Source organism: Onthophagus taurus, chromosome 7 (assembly GCF_036711975.1).
Source record: "Onthophagus taurus isolate NC chromosome 7, IU_Otau_3.0, whole genome shotgun sequence".
In the NCBI taxonomy this organism is placed as follows: domain Eukaryota; kingdom Metazoa; phylum Arthropoda; class Insecta; order Coleoptera; family Scarabaeidae; genus Onthophagus; species Onthophagus taurus.
In genome coordinates this window covers 20,361,685-20,376,199 of record NC_091972.1, presented here as the reverse complement: position 1 = coordinate 20,376,199, position 14,515 = coordinate 20,361,685, and the positions used below count along the sequence as shown (strand labels likewise).

Here is a 14,515-nt window from a genome sequence, read left to right as displayed (position 1 = left end):
GCGTTTTGTTCAATTCTGCTATTTAGAGAAAACCCGGTCTTAAAATTCCTGGATAATTTCATGTTGACATGTCATGTCATGCTCTTAATTAATATAAACAACCATTTGTGTTAAATTGTTAGTTGTCATCATTATGCATAAAATTAATAAATTAATCAAAATTAATAACTTACATAAGTGAAATACTTAATTAACTTTCCACATGTGCTGTTTAAACTGAGAGTTGTTCCTTTAAAGGTTTTATATTTAGCTAACAGTGGTTGAACTGTTAGCTAGTTATTGGCTATATTCCAGACATTTGGCACACCTGTATATACATTTCCTGCAGCAAATTGTACGGCACTTTTGCAGCCTATGGACCAAAATGCCATTAAACTGACAAAATTATTTTATCAGAAATGTCTTTTAGCCCATATTTTATCTAATCGTTATTAGATAATATAAGAAGACATTGTTAAATTATTAAAAACCATTAACTTGAACAACGCTGTATGTTTACTATGCAATGCTTGGGAAAAAGCCTCCCCCAAAATCTTGGAGAAATGCTGGCACCAAATTATGTCTCACGCGGCAAATACCAACTCAGACACTGAAGATCTGTTTCCTCTGAGTCAATTGTGGCAGAATCTGCTTTCCTTGGATGAAGAACTTTATGGTAAACTACCGCACAGTTAAAGCTGAAATTGTTCGTTTAGCATTTTATTCTTAATAATTCGTAAATATTTATCAGATGGTTCAGATATGATGATCTCACTGAACAGAATCTCACGAACGCAGAAATACGTATTTGGCTTGAAAATGATAAAGATTTTTTACCACTGGAAGAGTTTTAATGTGTGGAGAAAGTGGACAGAAGAAAATGATATTGCCCTGAATGTGTAAATAAATGAATAAAATATACTTCTGTTCACTTCTATTGTAAATAATCTTTATGTGAATTGAATTTTTTGTTGTTTTGCATTAAATATTTCGCTTTTCAATAAAAAAGTTGTCTCGCTTCCGCAACCGAATTATTTACTTTTCCAGATCACCGCGGTTTTAAATAGTCCGAATTATCGAGGTCGCACTATATTTAAAAAATACCTGTAATCGATTGCACAATCCCATAAATGTAAATGCAACTCCGTTAAAACCTCTTTCGCGTTATAACCGGTTATTGTATAGTCGATAACATTGAAGAAATCTATTAATTGTGTTATCCAAGTGTTTGGTTCTAGGCACATTCGGTGCTTTAATGTTGCTTTATCGATTCCTATAGCTACCGTAATTGTCTAAAATAATTTCAATTACGAAACATTTAATTAACTTTTTGTTAATTAATTTACCTTTACTTGATGTGTTTCATGATTCGCCTGAACCTTAACAGCAACAGACAACATATCCCGTTTTCCACCGCGATTTGTACACTCCTGTTGAACACCATTGTCACTTTTATAAATAGTTGGGTACAAATGCTTTCCTAAAATCGAATCGATTTCCAAAAGAGCTGGTGATTGACTTGGAATAGATCTCATATCTACAAAGAATTATTATTAACCGGTCAACATTCATTAAATTTATTTCATCTTACCACAGTGATACATTTCAGCTTTTCTTGCAGTTGCACAAACGTATCCTAAATTATTGTCACCATTGTAGCCGCTAACGTTAAAAATCGTCATGTCGTGTAATCGAAAGACAAATTCACCCTGTTGGTTTGGAATCACGTTCGAATGAAGATCTCTCACTGGAGTATTCATACCGACTAATCCCAATTTTATGTGTAAATTTAAAGCAAATTGCGATTGTCTAACCACATCTTTACAAGTTTGACGTGGTGTTCGCATCGAACGTTCATAAGCTGAATAATAAATTTGAGTCGGGTCGCTTTCTTCGTCACTTTCCGATTCCGAACCATAATTTATGTTGCTTTTGCACATTCCAAATGTATCAGTTTCATGAGTGGTAAAATCTAAAATTATTAATTTTTTAATAAATTATTATTATCACAAAAGAATGAAACCAATTTACTTGGTATTATATTGTCGTTGGTGTAAGTGTTACAATTTCTAGGAGCAGATGGTTCCCATAACAATAAATCACTATTTATACGATTATAAATAACTTCATAAATATGTTTAGTAAGTAATTGCAACGAAACAACAGGAAGATGCATTTCTAACTCAATTAAAGAATTCGATAAAGTATTATTTACGAAATCTTCCATTTCTTGCTTATCGCCCGGTGTCTCAGCTTGAGTTTTCATATGCGGATTATCACTCTCGTGAATTTCCCTTTTAGAACTGAAAGGACTCGGTTCTTTCTTATGTTCACCCATAAGATTCCCATAAATCGATTGACACATCGTGTCAAATTCGGCTTCGGGAATATGATGAAGTTCAATATCAGAATTTTTAATCGGATTTATTTTTAAAATTAACTGCGGAAACGCCGTTATCCCGTTATATCCAAGCGATTCCATTAATTTTTGATCGCTTTCAACACGCGCTACGGCCAAAGGACTAACCAATTCATTCTCATGATAAAGAATATCTAAAACTCGAAAATCTAATGTGTACTTTTGAAATATTTGGGAGGTTTGTATCGATGTGAAAAGCGTTGCGTCACTTATTTGAAGCGTTAAATAATCGAGTCTAACGTTTCTTTTATACCATGGGACGCGATTTGGATCACTATGTGCTCTTAAATCTGGTATAGGAAAGCTGTAAATCATAAATTATTAATTTTAAGATTAATTAATAAAGATTTTTGGCTAGTTATAAGTTACTTTTCATACCAATATATATTGTAGCCTCACGGCAGCAAGAGACGTCAGCTTACGAAAATAACTTAGTACTTTCCATCCTAATTAAGCCGAGGTCACTTGCGGCCGAGGCATTAGAGTTTATGTTGTGTAATACCCAAGTAATTGTAGCGCCTCGGCCGCAAGCAACCTCGGCTTAATAAAACAACACAGTACTTTCCATCCCAACTAAGTCGAGGTCGCTTACAGCCGAGGCAGTAGAGAATACGCTGTTCAATAGGGTAGCAATTGTATGCCCACGGCCGCAAGTGACGTCGGCTTACGAAAATAACGTAGTACTTCCCATCCTAATTAAGCCGAGGTCGCTTGCGGCCGAGGCATTAGAGCATATGTTGTTCAATACGATAACAATTGTAGCCCCACGGCCGCAAGTGATGTTGGCTTACGAAAATAATTTAATACTTGCCATCCTAACTAAGCCGAGTTCGCTTGCGGCGGAGGCATTAGAGTTTATGTTGTGTAATACAGAAGTAATTGTAGCCCCTCGGCCGCAAGCAACCTCGGTTTAATAAAACAACACAGTACTTTCCATCCCAACTAAGCCGAGCTCGCTTACAGCCGAGGCATTAGAGCATACGTTGGTCACTAGGATAGCAATTGTAGCCTCACAGCAGCAAGTGACGTCAGCTTACGAAAATAACTTAGTACTTTCCATCCTAATTAAGCCGAGGTCGCTTGCGGCCGAGGCATTAGAGTTTATGTTGTGTAATACAGAAGTAATTGTAGCGCCTCGGCCGCAAGCGACCTTGGTTTAATAAAATAACACTTTACTTTCCATCCCAACTAAGCCGAGCTCGCTTACAGCCGAGGCATTAGAGCATACGTTGGTCACTAGGGTAGCAATTGTAGCCTCACGGCAGCAAATGACGTCAGCTTACGAAAATAACTTAGTACTTTCCATCCTAATTAAGCCGAGGTCGCTTGCGGCCGAGGCATTAGAGTTTATGTTGTGTAATACAGAAGTAATTGTAGCACCTCGGCCGCAAGCAACCTCGGCCGCAAGCAACCTCGGCTTAATAAAATAACACCGTACTTTCCATCCCAACTAAGCGGAGTTCGCTTACAGCCGAGGCTATAATACGTTGTTTAATAGGGTAGCAATAATTGTAGCCCCACGGCGCAAGTGACGTCGGCTTACGAAAATAACATAATACTTTCCATCCTAACTAAGACGAGGTCGCTTGCGGCCGAGGCATTATAGCACAGAATGGGACAGTCAAACCGCAATATTTAAAACTATTATAACTAAAAGTATTATAATACATAAAGTTAATTCTTTTTTGCAAAAAATATTAAGACAAAAGATGAAATTTTATATAGAAGAAGAAAGAAGTTTTTAAATACACTTGACAGTTAAGTCAACATGCTTAATTAGACTGGTGAGCAACGTGGTTTTGTTGATACAGCTTATTTAGAAAATGGTCAAAGTTATGTGCACGCACAGCGCGATTTCCGTCGACATTTTTATTTACCGCCTCACGCTCCTGTTCCGAGTAGGAAAGCCATTTCTGTTTGGACTCTTAACTTAATAATAAGGCCAAACAATAAAAAGAAGGCGGTACACCTAATCCTCTTTTTACACGAATTTGATTTAACACGAGTTAAAAAAAAAAAAAAGTTCTTTTTTTACACGAATTGTTTTGTTTTATCACGATTTTCAATATTCTATGCATTTTTCTTGAATCCCATAGAGCAAATAGAGCGAGATGGAAAGACGAGCGGCTTTAGGCTGTTATTGTGTACTAAAATAAAAATTTTAGATCAACTTGCAACAGGACAAGGCGCAACGGCTGTAGGAAAGCATTTTGGTATTCATGAAGCTACCATAAGAACGATCTAGAAAAATAAAACTGCGATCAGAAAATCGGTATGTTCTGGAACGAAAATAAGTGCTATACATAAGAGATATTATCAAAGAGAAGGTGGAAAAAGCTTTGGTAATGTGGATTGAAGATACATCACAAAAAAGAATACCAGTAGATGGAATTGCTACCAAGCAAACAATATTAAGAATCTACATTTATAGATTAAAGAAGTTGAGTCAGGTACTTCATCTCAGTCAAAACAACCTGAATTTGCTGCAAGTACAGGTTGGATGACAGATTTTCTTAAATGACATGCTCTCCATAATATAAAAATTAAGAAAGAAACTGAGTCTGCAGATGAATTGGCTACCAAAGAATTTCCTGAAAAACTTAGAAAATTATTGAACTTAGAAAAACTTAAAATTATTGAAGATGGAGGATGTAGATGAAAGTAGCCTTTTTTGGAAAAAAAATACCGATTAGAACTTATGTTCCAAAATCGCACAAAACTGCCATTGGTTTTAAAGTAGCTTTAAAGTCTAACATTGTTGTTTTGTCCCAATGCTTCAGGAGAACTATCTTAAAACCACTGCTAGTAAATCGTGCTTTAAGACCACGCTCGATGAAAGGTGTAGATTTCAATAAATTGCCAATTCACTGGACAGCAAACAAAAAGGCCTGGATGACCAGTGGAATCTTTACAGAATGGTTCCAGAAATACTTCATCCCAGAAATTAGACACTACATGAATGCAAAATGTCTAAAATTTAAAGTCCTTTTAATTCTAGACAATGCACCTGGCCATCCGCTCTTTTAAATCGTACCACATAAAACGTTCATTCAAATGATAGACATGACGTGATAGACAAATTAGCCCATAATGTGGATTTAACAGTCATTGATGTGTAGAAATTTTTTTCTATTATGGACTGCATTAACCAAGTTGTGTTAGCGTTAGCTAACTTAAAGCCACCAACCTTGAACTCATGTTGGAAAAATATTTGGCCAGAATGTGTCAAAAGCAAAGATCCTGATCTTGTCATCCATAATAACCCTGCTTTTACTGACATCACAACGCTGGCACATACAATTGGTGGAGATGGATTCCATGATCTATCATTTGCTGATATAGAGGAATTATTAGTTGATAAAAGCTTGAGCTAAAATGAAATCATAGACCTCACGATAATAACGAAGATCCTTCCATTTTAAATACACATCTAATTAAAGAAGGTCTTGATCTTGCCAGGAAAGTAGGTAATCATTTTGAACAACATGATCCTGATGAAGAACGAGCTGCAAAATTACAACGTGAACTGAAATCATTATTTGGCATCTTACAAGGAACTTTATAACGATTTATCACGAAATCCAACACAATCTTTAATGACTGATTTCCTTCTAAAAACTACTAAATTATCAATACAGGAGACTAGAGATGATGATCCAGAAATAATTTTACAAGATGATGAACAATATAATTCTAGTGATGGCAGTGATGTTGTAGTCTTACGCAAACGTATGTGTTTATTGTCAGAAAATGACAATGCATAAAATTTTGTTATGTTTATATTACTTTGACTTTTTTTTATATTAATGAATTTCAGATATTTTCTTTTTTCAAAGTATAATATATTTAATGAATTAAAATGTGTAAGCACGTAATAAATTCTTAACTGAACTCTAACAAGAATTTTTTAATATTGTTTACACCTAATTCTCTTTTTACACGAATTTTTTGGGAACATATCTATCGCGTAAAAAAAGAATTAGGTGTAGTCTGTTACTCCCGAGAATATAGACACTTCATGGACAATCATTTGGCGTGTGATGTCTTCAAATAGCATAATTGGCTCATACCTCTTTGAGAATGATGATGGCCATGCAGTTACCATAACATCAACGCGATATGTTTGAATACTGAAAACCTTTTTCATCTCACAAGTGCCTATGAATGAGAATACTCATTTCCAACAATATGGAGCAACTTGTCGCACAACTAGGATTTCATTGAATTTTCTTAAAGAAATTTTTCCAAACCGCCTCATCAGTAAAAATAGGAATATTCAATGGTCTCCACGATCGTCAAACCTGAGCTCGTGTGACTATATTTTATGGGGATATCTTAAGTCTAAGGTGTATGAAGACGCGCCATCCTTGTGAAGTAATATTCAACAAATGATTTTTTTTGCTTCATATGAAATTTCACCATTTCACTTAATATTTGTTGCAACAAAAATTAAATTTATGTTACATAATACTTTTTTAATAGTTTTAAATTGTGCAGTTTGACTGACCTACCCTGTATATGTTGTCCAATATGCTAGCTGTAGCAGTGCCTCAGCCGCTAATTAATAAATAAATGAAAAATTAATTAAGTTATACTTAGTAACTAGCCAAAACCATCTATATTATCCTTATATTGCCATATTTACCGTAACTTTACTGAAATTGATGGCGACGACATTTTTATATCCAACTTAGATTCAGAATGACTAATTAAACTTGTCGTTGATGGAATCCTCCATATATCTTTACCTTCTTTATCAATTACACAAACGGGAGTTGGATCTAAGAGTGCCCTTAATCGATCAATTAATGTGATATCTAATTCTATAGAACATGTATCTAAAGCTATCCTACAAAAATAAAAAGGTTAACATATCGAATTTTTTAATACAACCAATTCTTACTCTATTTCAGTCTTTGGAGCTGATAAATGTAAATTGCCAGGTTTTCCAGTCTTTTCAATGTGTTTGAAATTCAAAGATAATTGGGGCTTTGAATTGGTTGGACTTTCGAGTGGATTTCCGGAATGAAAGCTCAACAACCTTACAATGTTTAGCTTTTCTTGGCCGTTCGTTACACTTTCAATCAGTTCTACTTTAGCCATTGTTAATTTTCCGTTTACGGAAAATGCTGTGTTTGTTGTTGTTTCTTTTGCTTCTATATGAACAGGAGCGGCTAATAATCTAAATAAAATTACCTTTTTAAGTATTTAAATTAATTAATTAATTTAATAATTACCTTAAATGATTCATATTGGGTAATTTCTCATCGTATTCTTTACTAACTTTATCTAAGTCTTTAGCTCCATAACCATTTTGATAAGGATGTTCAGCAAAAAACGTTTTTGAGATATTTTGCATCTGAACAACACTAGCAGGTATGATTCTTAAATTATCTGGAGAAACAGCTAAAATATCTTCGTGTAATAACAAGACGGAAATTGAAGCTACTCTTATTTGAAAATGCGATATTTCAGCAGTTGGATCTGCTTCAATATTATGAGCTATAAGAAAAATATATTTGATGCAGCTATTTGTGAATAAAATTTCTATAATTACATTTTCTTCTTCTAGCTGATGAAATTTCACTTGCACTACTGGTAAGACTTGATGTTAAACTTGATTCCATACTACTACTTGCATTTGAGGTGGTGCTATCAAACATACTTGTGTTAGTTTTTCCTCTTAAAGGAAAGAAAATGCTATCGTCATCATCTTGGGGACTTGCTGACCACCCATGCCCAGGACCTTGAAGACCTTTTCCTTGATTAATATTCAAGGGATGTATTTGATTTTGTAATTCTTGCTCTATCCTTTCGAAATCCGCTGATGTCATAGGTTTTTCGGTACATTTATGTTTTGGGGGAAGATTACTAGTGTCTTCTAAATCTGGGCTCGTCAAACCATTCACTAATTCCACTAAAACAAATAATTGTCTTGGCGACATAAATACCGTAAACGTTCCAAACATAGCTTCTATCGAAACTTTCGGTCCAACAACTAGTTCAGGCTGTTTGATTCTTACTCTAATCTCTTGTACACCATTTAATTTAGCAAACATGATAACGTGTCGATCCGTATTAACTTTTCGACCGGTCTCTTCTTGATCTTCCAGCGAACAATTGCACCTTTCATCTTCGTCAGATTCGGTTAAATCCGAAGCTTGGCAGTGTTTGCATGGAGATCGTTCTCGCACTGACTTTGAAAACGTTCGAGCTTTTGTAGGAAATTCGATTGTGTGAAATGAGACTCCAGTTAAAATGAAATTTTTGCACGTTACCAGCGAATCAACATATGCTTTACTTTGTTCTTTCACGTTAGCATCAGGAGTTTCTCCAGTTGGCGGATCATTTCCGGCTTCATCATATAATCTTATACTAAAAATAATAAATTATTAAAATACTTTTTAATTTGTTAAAACTAAAATTGTTGAGACTACATGAAAATGATTAGCCTTTGTTTACGCAATTATTATTGGAGTCCTTTTAAATATAGAAAATAATCTCAAACACGCGAAATAAAACAACAATTTAAAAAAAAATAACCTGAAACGTGCTTTGTAATTTCATTTATCAAATTCAAGTGAATCCATTTGTTAATGTTTTTATCATTTCACTATCGGTTTATTTATAATTTATAGTATTTTTTTCTCATTTAATTTTATGCCACTAATAATATAAGAAATAAAATGTTTAATTAACTGCTCCTAAATTTATTTATAAACAAAAAATTAAATCAGCACGCGCATGGTTCTTATCAATCAATAAACTCTACATAAAAACATTCATTATACAAAAAAAATCACGGACACTTGAGTATTGTTTATAACAATAGCGCAATGACTGAATAAAAGAAAAAAATATTATTGTAATATACTTGTTCATTAAGTTTGATGTTTCTTTATACATTTCCGAAACGACAAAAACTGTTTTAAACGAAATAATTAATGAATTTTAATAAATGAAAAAAATGTTGCGTGTTTCGACGTGATTATAAGTTAGATCATACATGTGATAAAAGATTAATTTTTATGCGCTTCTAGGAAAATTATGAGACATTTGCTATTTTAGAAAACGAGATTGTGACATCTTATATTTATTTTAAAAGATATGTTGAAGTAGAGGATTAAATTAATTTTAAACAAAAATTAACCATCTCAAAATTTTCTGTTTTTGTAAATTTAAGGTTTGTTAAGTTTGAAAGATTATTTAATAATTCAAATTTAATAGTTAACTAAACACGTAAGCATAAAGCGATATTTTTACGAGCTTTATACTTATGTGTAAATGAGTACTAAGTTTTAAACTGATCTTAGTCCTACGTAGGCTTTTTTTAGAGTACAGTAATAATAGATGAAAAATATTGAACAGCTGTGCAAATGGTGACATTGCTGGGAAATGTACTAAATCAACGGGCTATGGCAAGACAAATAAATGTTAATCATTTAGTAGAGAACACACCAACGATTTCTTTGAACTGGCTCTTATCACCGACGGCCCGGTATATATACTAAAAGAAAAACAACAGCAAGAAGATAATTTCATGATTGCTGCATTGAGAGATTCAAAGCAGTCTTCGGCATACTAAGCCCACTGTTGCAAAAAGTGGTTTTACAGCTTGCAGTTCAACCGAGAATGCATTAATTGAACGTCTGGAAAAACGTATTTTTCGCGAATGAGTACAGAATCTGTCTTTATGGCTCAATAATGTTTTGAGCAAGATATACGATTAATAACATACTCAAAAAACATAACGAAATATTAATCTCGAAATATAATCTACAGGATCTCTTCTCATTGTAGATTCACAGTCTCTAAAACTCTCTCTATGTCCACGTATTTGAGCCAGTTTCTTGTTGAGAAACATAAAAAACCTGATATTTCAGATATGATGACATAAATGTCTGAAACTTTCGATCTAAAATACTTTCAAGATGGTCGCCACTTCCGGTCTACTGGAATAGACCACAACTTCGTTATTTTAAATGAAGTGGTATGGTTTCTATTACACCTTTTAATAATAATAATAATAATAATTAATAAGTCTTTATTAATAAGTCGCAAAAAAGGAAAGAAAATAATAATACACTCTTAGAAAATAGACTTATTTTCTGGACGAAGTTCAGTTTGGTTATTAACCAACTGCTCTTCCACTTAATCCAGAATATATAGAAAATATATATATATAAAGCAAAAATGAGAATGTTTTTAACAATACTAATAAACAAAATGAAAAAAAAAACAAAATACGACGACATGCCAGTATAAAGCGATACATTAGTAACTCAGAATATAAAAAAAAAATCATGATGACTCAAGCAGGAGGGAGGATTTTAATTTACTCTTGAACGAAATACAGTTCAATCCTATAAGGTTCATAGGTAGATCATTGTACGTTTTAGCTATCTGGTAGGAAAAGGATCGGTGCGAGGCGCGGCGTGGTACCGTCAATACATCCTTCCTACTTATATTAATGTTATGGACATCGCTTCTGAAAGATAGGCGTTGCAGCAAGTAAGGAGGCCGCTGACTTTTAATAATTTTATGATAAACGCAAGTTGCATGCAGTTTACGTCTGTTTTTCATGTTCAACCACCCAGTCTCTGCCAACTTATGACTAATATGGTCATATTTACGAATTCCGTAAATAAACCTCAGACAACCGTTCTGAAAGTTCTGGATACGACGCCCACTCGCCTCCGTTAAATTTGGACCATAAACAACGTCGCAGTGATTTAATTTGCTTAGAACCAAGCTATCACACAGCATAATTTTTAATTTTTTACTTAAGACATCCCTATGGGCATACAAGAGACGCAGGGCGCCATACCCACCCCTCAAGCACCTGGCCACATGCTCCTCAAACCTCAACTGATGATCCAATGTGACTCCTAAAATTTTTATATCATCAGAAACAGTAAGAGGTTCGCCATCCACCACCAATTGACCGGATATCAAAGGCTTAATCGCTCTCCTTGTGACACTACCGCAAAACAGAAGAATAGAAGACTTAAATGGATTTAGCACAAGTTCATGGCGTTTCGCAACATCAGAAAATAATGCTATATCTGAGTTAAATTTTATGCAGGCATCAATCCAATTATTTGGATAAAAATTCAGCAGAAGCTGTGTATCGTCTGCATACAAGTGAATCTGCGAATGGTCGAGAACCTGGTCAAAATCAGATGTATAAATAGAGAACAATAGTGGCCCCAAAATGGACCCCTGAGGGACTCCACGAGTAACAGACAGAGCGCTCGACACTTGACTATTAATCTTCACAACCTGAGACCTGTCCGACAAAAATGACTTTATCAAAATTGCAGCTTGATTTCCAAGACCAAAATAATTAAGTTTAGATGCAAGTATATTATGATTTATTGTATCAAATGCTTTGGTGAAGTCCAACGATAACAAAAGTGCGGCTTGCCCGGCCTCTCTATACGTAATATTACGCAAAAAATATTGTGAATCAAAGTCACAATATTGTTAAAGGTTTGGTATTTTCAAAGATATTGGTACCGTGGCTTGTATACCTGTTGGCGTTTTTCGTTTTCGAGTTATTTTGATTTTAAGTTGTTTTGGCAAATTTCAGCAGGCTCTTTAAACCTTATTTCTTAGCCAACGTTCATTCAAAAAAGTTTCAAATTAGCATAATTACTCTTCAGATGCTATGAAATAAATTGTCATTCCTTGTATCAGAGTATCTTATACAGGCTGGCCAAAATTGAATTACCGTTTTTCCGTATTTTATTAGCCTGCCAAAGGGAATTTAATTCTCTACAAATCATTTATAAACATTCATACATTGATAGTGTTTTAGATCAAAAATTTGAAAACTGTATGAATAGTGGAACCCAAAAAAGTTTCTAACGAACCAGTTACGTTGGATACCTGTATACATACATTGAAATAGACACAATACCCAAAGATATTATGGTAAGTGTTTCATGACGTCGTGAACCACCGGTCATCACTAATAAATGTGCGTGGCAACAGATGACTGAAAGGTCAAACCTCATGGTCTTATTCAGATGTGCCTCTTATTCAGGCGTTGGTTTCTGTCAGCGAAGTCCAGTGTTATGTGTCGGCCCTGATAAGTTGCAACACGACAATGTTTAGCGACGTACTGGTATCACTGAATTAGTCAGTAAAACCGAATCTAATCATGTACGTTTTGGTCAGAATAAAGTATTGACTGAACAAGTCAGAGACTGCGAAGTCTGTTTCTGCGACTTTGAGCATTACGAGGATGTTCGATAGATGACAGATAACTGAAAAGTCAAACCTTAAGTGAAGTTCAACGTTATGTGTCGGCCCTCATGAGAAGACTCAACATAACAAGATTAAGAAGAAACCGCTAAACTGAATCTAATCATGTACGATGACTGAAAAATCAAACCTCATCGTCTTATTCAAACGGCGTCTAATTCAGACATGCACCTTATTCAGGTTCAGATTTCTGTCAGCAAAGTTCAGTATTGTGTGTCGGCCCTGATAGCAGATGCATCTTAACACATTGGATTTATTTGATTGTGTTAACTGTTAACTATGTTTAAGAGGTGTTTAAATTAATGTTTCCAGCTGCAAAGATCTTAATCTTCATTAGGAGGTTTACAAATAATCATGTGTTGTAAGCAATGTTAGGGCTATTAATATTAAGTTATTATAAGTACCATATTTTCTAATCCGCACACTGATTTTATAAGAATGCATTGTAGTAAAACTGTAGTTATTGACTTCAAAGTTTGAGAATTTTTTTATTATGATATAATCAATAACTTATTCAAAGGAGACGAGCCATAATGAACGATAAATTGAGATATAACAAAACTTCTCCAATTAAAACTCCAAGCAAACCGTTAACAGTTTTTCATTTTCTCTTGATGTTTTTTATAAAACGTGGAATTAGCCGGACCTTTTGGGTGCTGATTACGAATCTGGGTCAGAATTAAAAAATTTTCAAAAATTAAAATGGTGGATACAATATAGAGAGCTAAAGTTGCAAAAAAACGATAATTTATGTAAAGCGTGATATCCGGGGCGGGATTTGCGATCACTAATATATCGCTATATGGCTGCTACAGGATGCCTTCCAGCGTACATAAAATTCTTCTACATGGCTCTTTAGCCATCAAACATGCCCTTGTTCCAATAGGGCAGCTTTCAGAGGAGGCAAGGAATAAAGACATGACGCGTTTTAAAGCCCAGTATACTAGAAAGTCCTCATATATAAAAACTTGTGAAGACTTAGATCATAATATGCTTTTGATGTCATCAGATCCTGTTATTACAAGCCTTAGAACTGACGCGTGTGAAGTTGGCTATAGATTTTAGCAATAGATTTTAAGCTGAAAAAAATGCGTGATCGGGGTTTTTTAATTGATCTAATTTCAACAGCATCGTATTCCTGGTCGCCTCTTGCTTCAGATTCGAAAAGAAAATTTTCCTAACCATTTCTTATATTCCGGGAAAGTCGTTCTTCTTCAAACAATCGCAAATTTTGGCCTGTTCGAGGTTCCTAATCGATCTAATTTCAACGACACCGTATTCCTGGTCGCCTCTTGCTTCAGATCCAAAAAGAAAGTTTTCCTAACCATTTCTTATACAGGTGTCTCGATGACTCGGGGAACAAATGTAACCACATGTACTAGAGTGAAAATGATGACGATCCATGTAAAAAAAATTAGTAAAAGTCCTCAAATTGTAAAGATACAGGCCATTAAAGTTAGGAAATTTTAACACATTTTTCTAAATATCTTAAACACTATTTATAGTAAACCGTTGAAATTTGATACAGTGTAAACTAATATCACGTAAACTCATTAGGCAATTTTTGAGTTGGATCGGTACGCGGGAACAACACTATACAGCTGTTCCTAAAATTTGTTTGCTCAGAACTTTTTTATTCTATCATAACCCTACATTTATTTTTGCAGTTTCTAATAGTGAATTTAGTTTAGAAACTTTTATCACTCTTAGAGAATATTGATAAAAACCACCGTTTTCGTATTAAATGCAAAAATGTTAGGCTCCGAATTCAATAACACTAAAAAAATAATAATAAATAAATAATCTGAATTGGCAATGACAAGTGAAAATCGAACTGAGCAATCATAA

The 14,515-nt window shown here is 34.3% G+C and overlaps 1 protein-coding gene across 3 annotated transcripts in view; it reads right to left on the bottom strand.

The window, feature by feature from the left end:
- LOC111424662 (Autophagy-related 2) overlaps nt 1-14,515 on the bottom strand; it is a 29,666-nt gene that overhangs the window by 11,614 nt on the left and 3,537 nt on the right. For all 3 annotated transcript variants that reach the window (XM_023058285.2, XM_023058286.2, XM_023058287.2), the window contains exons 5-12: nt 7,956-8,773; nt 7,636-7,900; nt 7,302-7,580; nt 7,044-7,247; nt 2,011-2,702; nt 1,571-1,951; nt 1,326-1,516; nt 1,084-1,271 (exon numbers count right to left, since the gene is read on the bottom strand). In XM_023058285.2, the coding sequence (XP_022914053.2) occupies nt 1,084-1,271; nt 1,326-1,516; nt 1,571-1,951; nt 2,011-2,702; nt 7,044-7,247; nt 7,302-7,580; nt 7,636-7,900; nt 7,956-8,773 (3,018 nt within the window). The remainder of the gene's footprint in view (nt 1-1,083; nt 1,272-1,325; nt 1,517-1,570; nt 1,952-2,010; nt 2,703-7,043; nt 7,248-7,301; nt 7,581-7,635; nt 7,901-7,955; nt 8,774-14,515) is intronic.